The 12133-nt window shown below is 51.9% G+C and overlaps 2 protein-coding genes across 2 annotated transcripts in view; both read right to left on the bottom strand.

Moving 5' to 3' along the window:
* Positions 1 to 12133, bottom strand: part of LOC125950219 (uncharacterized) — a 486985-nt gene that overhangs the window by 394903 nt on the left and 79949 nt on the right. The gene's annotated exons all lie outside the window — the stretch shown is intronic.
* The window catches only part of LOC125950168 (uncharacterized), a 94874-nt gene continuing 88554 nt past the window's right edge, over positions 5814 to 12133 (bottom strand). Inside the window, 4 exon segments of the mRNA XM_049677872.1 lie at positions 5814 to 5981; positions 5984 to 6592; positions 6666 to 6967; positions 8731 to 10699. Of these exon segments, the coding sequence (XP_049533829.1) occupies positions 5949 to 5981; positions 5984 to 6592; positions 6666 to 6967; positions 8731 to 10699 (2913 nt within the window). The 3' untranslated portion in view covers positions 5814 to 5948.

The raw sequence follows: 12133 nt of genomic DNA, 5'->3' as shown, positions 1-12133 counted from the left end.
CCTTCTTAAAAGAAAAGGCTACTGTTGTTTGACAGCATTGCGTGGTTTGGTTGACGTTCACCGTTCTTCTCTACATAGGCCTACTTTGACCTAAGCATCCATGAGAAATATGACGCACATTTGGTTAAATATATTGCAGAGCATATCCTTGCTGTCGACGAAAGACTCCTTCGTAACAGTCAACATCATTCTGGACGATTTACACACTCGAATTAAGCATCCGAAGACGCTTCTCCTTGTGTCCAATTACTGATCACTTCCTTTACTGGTACGCCAGAACTGATCCGCGTGTGCGCTAGTGTGATGTCCCTGATTGATGAACCATTAACACAGCATTCTGTCAAAAGAACAATATTTATCGTAATTTAAGGCACCATAAATTGTGCAAAAATGTAAATCGGAGGGGGTTATTAAAAATCAAGGTAATTCCAGGACAAGTGCGCACCTTGGGAGCGTGCTGGTGCTAGTGCTAGTGGTGGTGGTGGTGGTGGTAAATGGTGGTGATACATTAAATTAACTTGCTGCGGCTTGTGGCTTGCGTCGAGTGATGATGAATGTCAACGGTCCGACGGCAGCATACGGCGCCACCGACTGTGATCGGCCGGCCACCGATCAAGGCTCCTGGCGGCCGGGAATCATTAAATCGATCCACCAGCCAGCCACCAGCTAGCCACCAGCAGCACGACGCGCTAATAGGCCAAAGGGCGGCTAAAGGCAAGGTGCTAGTGCGTGGAAGACCGGTAGCAAGCCGTCCGTCACTGTTTCTGTCAACTGCGTTATGTTTTATGCTGCTGCTGCTGCTGCTCAAGAAGAGGGAAGGGAAAAAGGGGGGGGGGGGAGAGAAAAAACTGGAAAAATCTTCTCCCCTAGCCTGGAATCTGGATCTCCTTCGCCGCCGTCAACGCCGCGTTGCTCCTTCCTTTCTTTCTCATCCGACTAATCAAGTTTACCCTTCAGCGTGCGCCAGGGACGGTGGCCGCACGCACGCGGCCCTTGCCGAGGTTGTTGGTGACAATTTCTTCCCTTCTCGATCCCTCCTCGCGCCTCATTGTTTTAACCTTGTCGTGGCCGCGTGGCCAATCATGGACGATGGAGTGAAGCTCTGTTGGTCCTGTTGCCGCTGCTGCTGCTGCTGCTGCTGTATTATTAATCAAATCAGTGATGAACGGGTATGGTGCCTCTCGTCCTCTCACCATCCCTTCCCTGGTTTTGCGCTTGCCATCTCGGCAGGAGGTAAGGCCAACCAGCCAAACAGCCTCTTCCCATTGCAGCGCGCATGTTCGATTGATTAAAAGTTCAGTGAATTTATTACCTTTTCCCGCGGATCGCAGGGCGGTTCCGAGGGTCCAACCGAAGAACCACCGAGTGCGTGTGTGTGTGTGTGTGTGTGTGGACCTCTTTTTGTGGCGCGCGCAAAAGCACTGCATGGTCACCACCTTCCCCTTGTGAGTAGTGCGTGCGTCCATTGCAAGACATCGAGACGAGACAATTGCGCTGGAAGGTCTCGAGGACCACTCCACAGATGGTGTGTGTGTGTGTGTGTGTGTGTGTGTGGCCGCCATGTACCTCGTCGTCTGCGTCGTCGTCGTCGTTGCTCTAGCTCATAATTAAAGTCTCTAGGTACTGGCTGGCGTTGCGTACGCGTACGGCGTTGAATAATTCATAACTGCATCCATCCATCCGTTCGTTCGTTCGATGAGGCTGGCCATGCTTCGTGCACCCCCTCCCCCCCTCATCACCAGGACACCAACAGCACCACCACGAACAGAACACCAGCAGGCAGCACCGGCGGCCCATCGACGGGAGCATCCGATCTATTTATGGTGATGATAATGTTTATGCTGATTATGATCATGGAATCCCCGCTACCGCGCACTGCTCTATCTGGGACCTGTTGTGTGCGTGTGTGTGTGCGAATGGTGATGTTCTAACGGACTACGGCCGGAGACCAACCAGCGGCGGGCAGCGTAATGGAATATGAAGTTCGCACCGCGAAACCGCTCGACTCGCGTCCGCTGATTGCAACAATTAATTGTGCAACGCCCGATGCTGTTGCTGTCGCAGCATGCCATGCTCCTAAATTGTGTCCCAAATGGGGGGCACCATTTCGAATCTAATAATGTGCCTCAATGAGGCGTTGCGGTCGTGAGACAATTGCATTCGATTCGCAATTGTGCTGCCTTCATCCATTTATCATTCGCACCGATCCGCTTTGGGGGCCGCACCGGTTATGAATTTCGTCGTCCGGGCGTCCCGTGTTCATTGAAGTGGAAGTGGAGACCGTTCGGGGATGATTAATTCGTTTTGTTGAGATAATTGAAATCGCGTTCGGGTGCTGTCAGTGGCGTAGTGGCCATTATTGGCCCCGCACACGGCGTTTTCGGCGTTTCGGATAATTTTCCAGCGAGTATCATACCATTTTCCGCGGAAAATGGAAGCGCACCAGAGCGTGCCAATCGAGGAGGGGCGTTCGGTATTGCGTAATTCGTTTCAACAGATTTCGTGTTTTTATTACTTCACAAGGATCAGGGGGTTTTCACTTTTGTATTGGGATGTTGTTGTTGTTGGTTGTTGTTGGTTGTTGGTTGTTGTTGCTGTTTATCTGCTTCTCACCCTCTGCTGTATTCATAATACGTGGTATATGTGCTGATTTCCTAGTGTAAAAGGTGGCTCTGGGGATCTATCGTTTACCCTATTCGTTATCTTGTTCTTGTAGCTCTTTGTCTCTGCGTGGATCTGCCTCCTTTCTTCATGACGCTCTCGATCGATCGACTGTTTGCAGCTTGCTTTCCGCTTTTAAGTACTTTCAGTACAGTTCTGTGTTCGTGTATTAAAAGTACCTGCAAGGACAAAGTGTCTCTGAGCTTTCTTAGACCTTAAAACGGATTAACTCATTTAGCAACAGATGGCAACGCGGGAATCCTGGAAGGGGGGGATTACAAAGAACGTGATCACGAAACAGTTAACCGAAAGGAACGATTCCACAGAACTGAAGATGAAATAAGAGCCCATTTATGGGATCCGGTCGGATACGTTGCTCCATCTGTTTGCTAAACGAGCTAAACTAAAGCTATCGAAGTACGGGTCCTGCACACTTCACTCTACACCAGCTAGTGGCACACCTTTACGCTGCCTGTTTGACTGTACGATCGAACTAAGAATAGCATTTGGTCTTGATACGATATCATAATCATATCGCGGGGGGGTGTTGATACGCTAAGTCGTTCTTCATTCCTCAAGTACTTAGTACACTGGTTTTGTTTGTTGTTCAGGTTCCTTCCATCGCCTTTTTATTCCGCTTCACGTGACTAATTGGCCAAAGGGGTTTCTTTCTAACTTGCTTTACCATGGCGCCCTTTCGTTCGTTCAACTAGAGCTAGAGCACTTTGTTCTGATTCTTATCGATTGTTGTTTGTCTACTTCTACTACGGTACTATCTGCTCACAGTGCGGAGGTGTAGGTTACAGGAACAAAAAAACGACACCGCAATGAAAAATCTTAACAAACCGAACCCCAAAACAACGGTTTCTCTTTCGTTCCCTAGGCTAGTTACTCTTCACTATCTCTCTTTCTCACCCTCTAACGGAGTGGCGACTTAGGCGGGGATGACTAGAAAAGGGATTTTGGGGGGGGGTCATTGGGGGGTACTTTGTGGATTTTATACGTTTTACTTTACTTCTTTTTATATACGTTGTTTGTTTTTATATTTATATATTTGTTGTTCATTTGTTCCACCAGCCGTTGTTTTGCGGCCATTTGCTTCTTTCGGCTAGTGGCTATCTGGTTCGGCTACTTGCTCTACCTTGTAAGGTGGCCTAGATGCTAAGTTTGCGGTTGGTCGTTTTAAGGATTTCTTTTCCAGCTGTTTTGCTTTTTGCTTCTTAACACTTTTTTCTCTTAAGTTACACCCGCTGGTGGCAACTAACTTATACATCTCTATCTTTTGTTACACCTTTGGTTTCTATCATTTCACCTTCTCGGTTCGCTTATCTTATCTTTTCACCGTTTGTTTTTCTGTTCTTTTTCCCACCCTGCCTTCCCGTTTCTTCCTGTAACAGTTATCGCTTGGTTTTTGCTTTAAAAATATATTTAATCGTATCGTAGACCTAGTATCGCGTCACACACACACACACCTTCCCTTGATACCTTTCCTATGTTAGTTTGTCTGCTGTTTGTTTGCCTTTACGAAGAAGATTGTTACTAAACTCTATTTCAACATTAATAATCGTTTGTAGTGTGTGTGTGTTCTGCATCTAGTATTAAATGTAGTAACTCGCTATCAGCATGTTTCAGAATAGGTTGTTGTTTTGTTGCTTGCTGGCCCTTTCGGTTTTGTTCGGTTGATGTTTTCAAAAAACATTCGCCCCCTCAACTTTCTAGTTCTAGTGCTCTGCCAGGGGGGGGGGGGGGGGGGGGTTGATGTTGACTGTCCTGTCGCAGTGTTGTTCTATAGTTTTCCTAGCTTCTATATCAATAGTGAAATGGTTCATCGGCAAACAAATTCAACTCAGCTTTCACTTCCCCGCAGTTCTGTGTTCTGTGTGTTTTGTTTTGTGCTCGGTCAGTACCTTCTCGCTTATCATGAAGAACCGCTAGTGGAACGCGATCGCTTCAAATCGCGGCCTTTGTAATAGCATAGCTAGGTTTCGAGGAAGTTCCCTTAAGACGAATAACAATCAACAAGAACTGAGAGCCGGGAGTCTCTAGTCGATAGGTAAGGAACACGCGGCCGCAAACGCAAAACGCAACAGAAAGAAAGGACACCCTCGGGGGATGGGAGGGGTGCCTCTCTTCGGTGTGATAATATTTAATATAGTTAAAATCCTATTTATCAAACTACTCGCGGAAACGTTCGGGATGATTCTTACGCACTAATGAATGAATACTGTGACGACTGCGATTGCGACTGCTACTGCGATGTCCCCAGCCCTAAGGGCTGTTGTGTTGTGAGGGTTGAAGCCAAAACGGGATCGATGGAGACACAGATGGAGAACGCGAAAACATCAAACCTCGCAGCATGCTTCTCTCTTTCTCTTTCTCTCTTTTTCTCTTTGCTTCTCCTTCTCTCTGTGGACCGCTTTGTGGACCGCTTTGTGGACGGGAATGAGTAACGGAGTGCTTTCAGCTTTCAACGATTGCTACTTAAAATTGCCAATTGAATTTTTTTCATCTCACTAATCGCGGAATCTAAAGTGTGTTTGTGTGTGTGTGTGTGTGTGTGTGTATGTGTGTCTAAGGTCGAAGCACTTGGCGGAAATTGCGGGATCGGGAAACAAGACGTCGTCGCCGGACGCCGTCGTCACTCACTCGCTGCGTCCTTGCTGTGCTGTTGCTGTGGCTGTTGCTGTGGCTGTGTCTGTGAGTTCGTGGTCGTTGTCGTGATGACCACGACCTTCGTGATGCTGGTCGTGAACATGCACACCTCGCAGTGGAGTCTTAATTCTCAGAGACGATCTTTATCCCGATCGAAGCTCAGCGCCTTGAAGATGCCACCACGGGACCGGAACGAGCTTCGGTTCGCTATTGAGCTCGCCCCGTGGCCACTCGACGCCGCCGCCGCCGCAGCAGCGCTCGATGACGATCCATTGCCCCGCTGGCGCTGCAGATTGTGCTGATCGAGACTGGAAGCCCGGGGGCGACCGAACACATCCCGTGCTTCACTCGCGGCATCACTTCCGTCCGTATCCGTATCGCTGCGCTTCCGGTGGCGGCGTCGCAGTGCCGCGTGACCCGGTTCGTGGCTTGGTTCGAGATCGCTCGGAAAATCGGTGCTAATGCTTTCCCGCTTTTTCAGTTCCGCCGCCAGCATCCGTACCTCCCAGTCGTTGTGGTTCAGTTCCTCGTCGTCCTCGTCTTCCTCTTCCTCTTCTTCTGCTTCCTGTTCCTCTTCTTCTTCCTCTTCCTCCTCTGCCTCTTCCTCCTCTTCTGCCTGCTCTTCCTCGAGCTCCTCACCGTTGTCCTGTTGTTCCTGTTCCTCCTCTTCTCCTATCGCTTCTTCGTCGTCGTCTTCCTCGTCACCATCACGACCATCTTCCGTTTCGCGGCTACGGGAGCGGCTTCTCCGCACCAAGCGCCTCATCTCATCACCATCGTCCTCTTCCTCGTCTTCCTCCTGAATGTTTTGCCGAGGGTCGCGTTCCTGTTCGTCGAGTTCCGTCTCCGACTGGGAGCTGGAGGTGGTTTCGATGTTGACGATCACACTGTCGGAGATGATGTTGCCCGTAAGCTCAGAGATGACTAGATCCCGGTACGGACTTCGTGCGTTACGTTGTTCGGTTGTCGTCGCCGGGGTCGCCGTTGCCATCGTAACGGTGGTACTTGCGGTGGTGGTGGTTGATAGGCGTCGCGGTGGTACGGGTGGTGGCGGTGGTCCACTGTTCGTGGTCGTCATGGCCATGGTTGGCCGTAGCGGGGGTGAATCCTTCCGATCGAAGCTCTCCTGATCGGTCGATTCGTCCCAGGTTGGTCGATTGCGTAGCTGCCGGTGACGCGGTGAGGTCCTTGGTTTCCGGCTACGTAACTTCGGTTGTCGCGGTGCATCGGAATCGGAGTGGGGTGAGGAAGCGAAGATGGTGTCCAGTGAATCGCCACGCTGCGGGTAAACAAAGAATGGGCAGTAGGGTGGTTAGATCCTGAACCCTGGTGGGCCCTGACCCTGAACTTACCATAAACGGTAGCTCGTTCGATGAGCCGGTACTACCGGAACCGGAAGAACCGGACTGGCTCCGGTGCTCCGGTGGTAGCTGCACCTGCAACCGACCGTACACCTCCCCGTGCTGCTGTTCGCCTTCCAGCTCGAGGATACGGTTCTGGAGCTTTGATATGATGTCGTCCCGCTTTTTCACCTCCAGCTCCATGTTGAAGAACTCGTCCTGAAACTTCACCTGTATCTCCTTCATATGCGTCTGGATGACCTGCTTGATGCCGAACAGCACCTCGCCAAAGAACTCCTGCTCCTCCAGTGAACCTGCACACGGGTACAAGGGGACACACACACACACACACACACACGCACAAATATCCACATACAGACAAAACACACGGATTTGGAATGTTTTAGAGCAAACAACAATCGGTAATCGGTACCCGACGGGCGGGGGCGATGGAAATGGCAGGAAAGCGAAGAAAGAGAAGAAGAACACTGGATTAGTTTTGGTTAAGTGTCGCCGTGGTCTTGGGCTTGTTGTGAGTGGCCACAGTATGCCAAGAGATTGTGTTTTTGTTTTCTTTTTCAGTGGAACGTAACTCCACGTAAAGGTGTATGGTGCAGTAGCAGCAGGAGCACGCTAACACACACACGTTAAGGGGGGGGATACGCGCGGGGTGCTGTGCTGGCGATGAGATGATGAGACACTGTTGTCGATTGGTGCCGAGGCTCGTCGATGTCTTCGAGGATTCCGGAACCGGCAATTGGAATACACATAACGCACTCCGTTACAGGCCAAACGATTTCCTCTGTTTCCATCACTCCAGGAGGAGGAGTACAGGAGGAGAAGGCGCCGCACTTAGTTACAGCAGGGGGTGGGGTGAGGTGTTGTTATAAGAAATAGGAGGAACATGCAATTCTGGGCCACGTTCCTTCTCTCGTCAGACATTTGACAGGTCACAGCCAATCAACAACAAATTGTGTGCTTTGGGTTTTTGGATTTTCCGTTTCCGGTTTTTTTGGTAGCATTGCAAGCACGAGAACGACGAGAGCGAACGAGCGATAGAAGGGGCTGGGAAGGGGATCAAGCTGAACGGAGGTGCTGCGGATGATGCAAGACATACAGCACCAATCGTGCTTATCGCAGGCATGCAAATGGACACGGAACGGAAGGAGGATATCCGGATATGAAAGAAGCAACTAGAAGCTAGACGAAGTCCGAAGCATCGTTGCGAGGCAAGGTTCCTAAGAGACCGAGTCCGAATGCCGGACCGACTTGGCTTGCCTTGGACTAATTTATTCTGGATCACCCAAGTGATGTGGAGTGGCAAGCGGCTTATCCGGATACCACAAATGATACCCATAGGGATTCAATTACTCCCCACCACGGGGCGAGATGGAACCATAATCAAAGGCTTATGCGAAAGAATGATGATGAAGGATACCTCTCGAAGAATGGATGCATGCACAGCAGAGAAGGATACTCCGGGATTCACGAGGCCAGACATCAGTAGCACCACGTGCGGGTGCGCTGCTGCTCTGTTTATTGATTGGTCAAGGAAAGGAATGGCATTCTAATTGATTCTGCTGATTGTAGTGATCCTTCTCGAGCACGGAAATTGCTCAACTCATCCTCCTTGGCTAATCATCGAGCGCTTCTTCGTGCCTTCGGAAATAATGAACCGACGAAAATACCTTTGCGGGGATGACGTTGCACCCGGGGATATTACATCCGGCCTACTACTACCATCACTAGAAAATCCCTTGAGAATAAGAACACTGTAGCCTTCTCGCTTACTCTGATGCTTAACCGGCGAGGAGTGAGAGCGAAGGCGTATTTCCATTCCGTAACGCATAGTAACGCTTTTGAATGCAAGATTGAATGCAAGTTGCTTTCAAGTGATGGCGAAAATGAACTTGGAGGGAACAAAAATCGTGAATCGAATGAATAAACATCGATAGAAGCGACAGCAGGAAGGTACGAATGGGTTCATATTGGAAGGTAGAGAAGCAGAATGGTGATGGTGAGGGTTGTCCGATGCGGGTGCGCGGAGCTGTGACGCTACTCTACCTGCCGAACTTACCTCTGATGAGCTTCCGCTGTCCGGCCAAAGCCGAAAGGGAGGTCCGGTTGGGGTCATCCGGTACCATCACACCCTGCTCCTGCTCGAGCCCAAGGTCCGTTTCGACGCCATGCGGATACCCGCCCAGCAGCGGATCACCGCCATTGCTGATGACCGCCAGCGCTTGACCATCGCTACCATCGAGCGTCGTTGGTCCGGTGACCGAGGCCAGATGACGATGGTGGTGCTCCTCGTGGAGTACCTGATAGTAACTCGATCGCAGTAGCTCGTGTTCACGTTCGATGGTAGTGGTCGAGCCGGTCGTTGTCGAGGTGGTCGTGGTGGTGGTGGTGGTGGTCGACGACGGTGACAGCAGGAGGTTGCTGTCGCCGGTCACTGGTGCCGGTGCCAGTACCGTACCACCGCCCACAGTGGCCAGCGACAGTGGAGCGACCGCGGTTTGTGCGCTAAGAAGGGGAAAAAGACTTGGGTCTTCAATAGAGTCACGCGGCGGCAGCAGAAGGCTAGCACTGCTGGGAGGACTAGAGAGTGTGTTTCTATGGAAGGTGACGCTCTTGGTGAACTTGCTGTGTCTGGCAACGTACCCTTCGACCGTCTGCGCTCGCATCAGCCGCTTGAGGTCGCGCGTCGGGCGCTGTTCTAGCGCCGCCTTGTCCTCGGACAGTTTCTTCAGTATGCTCTTCAGCTGGCGCCGCTCGAGCGTTTCGTTGGACTCCGGGCTGAGCGGCAGCAACAGTAACCGTTCGGTCGCGGCAGCATCGCCCGGCGGTGAGTCACCTCCCTTCGAGCGGCCAGCCGTCGTCGGCGCTGCTCCCTGCGATGCCATCCCGGAGCCCTCGCTCTGGCTGCGCGTCAGCTGTTCGAGCAGGTGATCGTGCGAACTGGTGTTGCTGGTGTTGGAATCGGTGCAGTCGAGGCTGAGACTGCGCGTCTTGCTGATGGCCGACTCCAGTTCGGCCAGCTTCTGACGTTCGTTCAGTATCTTGAGCTTCTTGACGAACGGTAGCCCGCAGTATTCGGGCGATAGGTCATCGATGGACATGTACGCCTTCGGTTGCTCACTGTCCAGCTTGATCGGCTTCGGTTTCATACGGACACGGGCCGGTAGACCGGGCATCGTCGTACTACCACCACTGCCGCCATGATGCCGCCGACCATTGCTGCCTGCCGCTATGCCGCACTGCGCACTGCGAGACACACCGGTGCCACCGGCCGTTTGACCGGCACTCGCCACCTCACTGTCACTGACGGACACTTTCTCGCCCGGACCGTACCGGAAGGTGGACGATTTGACGTTCGGCACCTGGAAGGCGGTCTGTGGGGCGGCGCAGGTCGTCGGCGGTGCGGATGAGATCGGTGGCGGGGTCATGGAGACGAGCGAGTTCAGGTTCAGATCGGCCGGGATGGACGTCTTGAGCCGGTTTCGCTTCGATTGCTTCAGTATCGGTGACTCCTCGGAGGCGGCATTGTTGAGGCTGGTGTAGCTACCGCCAAGGCTGACGACCGTCGCCAGCTTCAGCTTGGACCAGGGCTTCAGCTGATCGTCCCGCTGCAGCTGGCCCAGCGATCGGATCTTCTGCTTCAACGATAGGCCCGACGAACCCTTATGGTGAAGGGCGTGATGCGGATGGAGAGTGGACGACTTGCCGTGGTGTAGCGCTGGTGTAGTGCTACTGCAGCTACCGCTGCTGCCCTGGAGCAGATGCTGCTTCATATCGGTCGTCTCGTGGATCGTACCCGGCCGCTCGACCGTTACCTTCGCCTCACCGTGATGGTGCTTCGAGTCCTGATGGTGCAGGTTCCGTATCCGGTCCCGGAACGAGACACGCATCGTCGGTTTCAGATGATGGCTCGCCGTACCGGCGGTGTTTAGGATGGGACTCGGTGGTCCTTTCACCGTCGGCGACGTTGGACTCATGCTCTGCACGATCGACGGTGAGCTGGACGTTTGGTTTGACGTCACCTGCAGCTGGTTTGGAAAGGGACGATGGATGGATGGGAGGGAGGAGTTGAGGGTTGAGAGTACAAACGTGTTACTTCGGACGACAAGCTACCGAGCGGAATTTAACGGAGTCCACCGAGGGAACCTCGAGGAGTATGACGCCAGCTGGCCAGTGGACGATGATCTTATGGGGATTTTTTTGCTAAGGGTTTCACTTTCGCTCAGGGGTGTTGATGCACTAACTGGGACAATCTCACCATGCAAAAAAAAACCGGCATAAGGCTTACAGGGAGGGGGGCACAAAGTGTCAACGGGACAAAGTGCTTGCGTTAGTTTGCGCCGGTGCACTATCCGCCGGTGCACTGCTAGTTGGTTGGCATTCCACGTGTAAATCTACTGGCGGAGTATTTCGCCCCAAAAAAAAAGGGGCGGAATTCGATTGAGCGGAAGGATGGCGTTCAATTTACATACGAGGTCATTCTCACTCGTAGTGCACCAGTAGTTGGGCAGAAGGAAAGTGAAGTTAATGTACAGAGAAAATCTACAATTTCTACAAATCAAAGACAACGACCGACCATCGTCGAGATGGCGAGTCCGTGGCCTACTCTGTTCGTCGGATGCACCTGACAGCTTTCAGACACACACATGCGGAGCATCCTTCGGTTGCTGCAAGGGAACCAGATTAGCAGCCTTTGGAGAGCATAGAATGCCATATTGTTCCCCCAGCCTGCTTAGATAGGTCTTTGTGTCGATGCGATGTGATCTTATGGCTGCGTTTGCTAGCCGTCGCCGTCGTCTTTTCTTGGATGCTGCTACTGCTGTCAGCAGAAGAAGAGCTGCTGTTGGCGAGAACGAATGAATCCGAATCCGACACGGAAAGGATCCGTAAACATACAGCAGCAGCACCCCAGACCACAGCACAGATTAAAGGCACGAGCGGTGCACTGATGTGCTTGTTCAATGACTAATTTATCCGACAGCTCCTTCACCATCATCCGGTGACTGAGCTGGGACTCTGGGAATGGATCCAGAAGTCCCAGTGAAATGTTTGCCCTCCCCCTCCGCGTTTGAGGATATTGTTGCAAGGTTCGACGATAATACTGTTTGTCAACAAATACGACTTCTCGGAAATCTGCTCAATACATGCGCAGAAGCTGCTGTGTGCGAACGAACGGTTGCTCCCCTATTGGGTTTTGGGGCCACGTTCATCGTATCGATTGCTCCACCAATCGTCTTGGGATAATGGGAGCAGCAAACTTCGCTTCCCACTTCCCACTTCGCTTTGCAAAACGACGTCCATTAAATTGTTTTCGCTATTAGCAGCGTATCGGTACCTCTAGTGTTTCGCTTTTCAGCAGTTTTCTGAGCAGTGTTCCAGCGGCTCTGGTAGCTTGGCAATATTGCTCACGCTCTCGCTGAAGGTGAAAGCTGAGCGATGAGGTGCAACAACAGCAGCTGCAC

Source organism: Anopheles darlingi, chromosome 2 (genome assembly GCF_943734745.1).
Source record: "Anopheles darlingi chromosome 2, idAnoDarlMG_H_01, whole genome shotgun sequence".
Taxonomy (NCBI): domain Eukaryota; kingdom Metazoa; phylum Arthropoda; class Insecta; order Diptera; family Culicidae; genus Anopheles; species Anopheles darlingi.
This window is presented reverse-complemented; position numbering and strand designations above follow the sequence as displayed.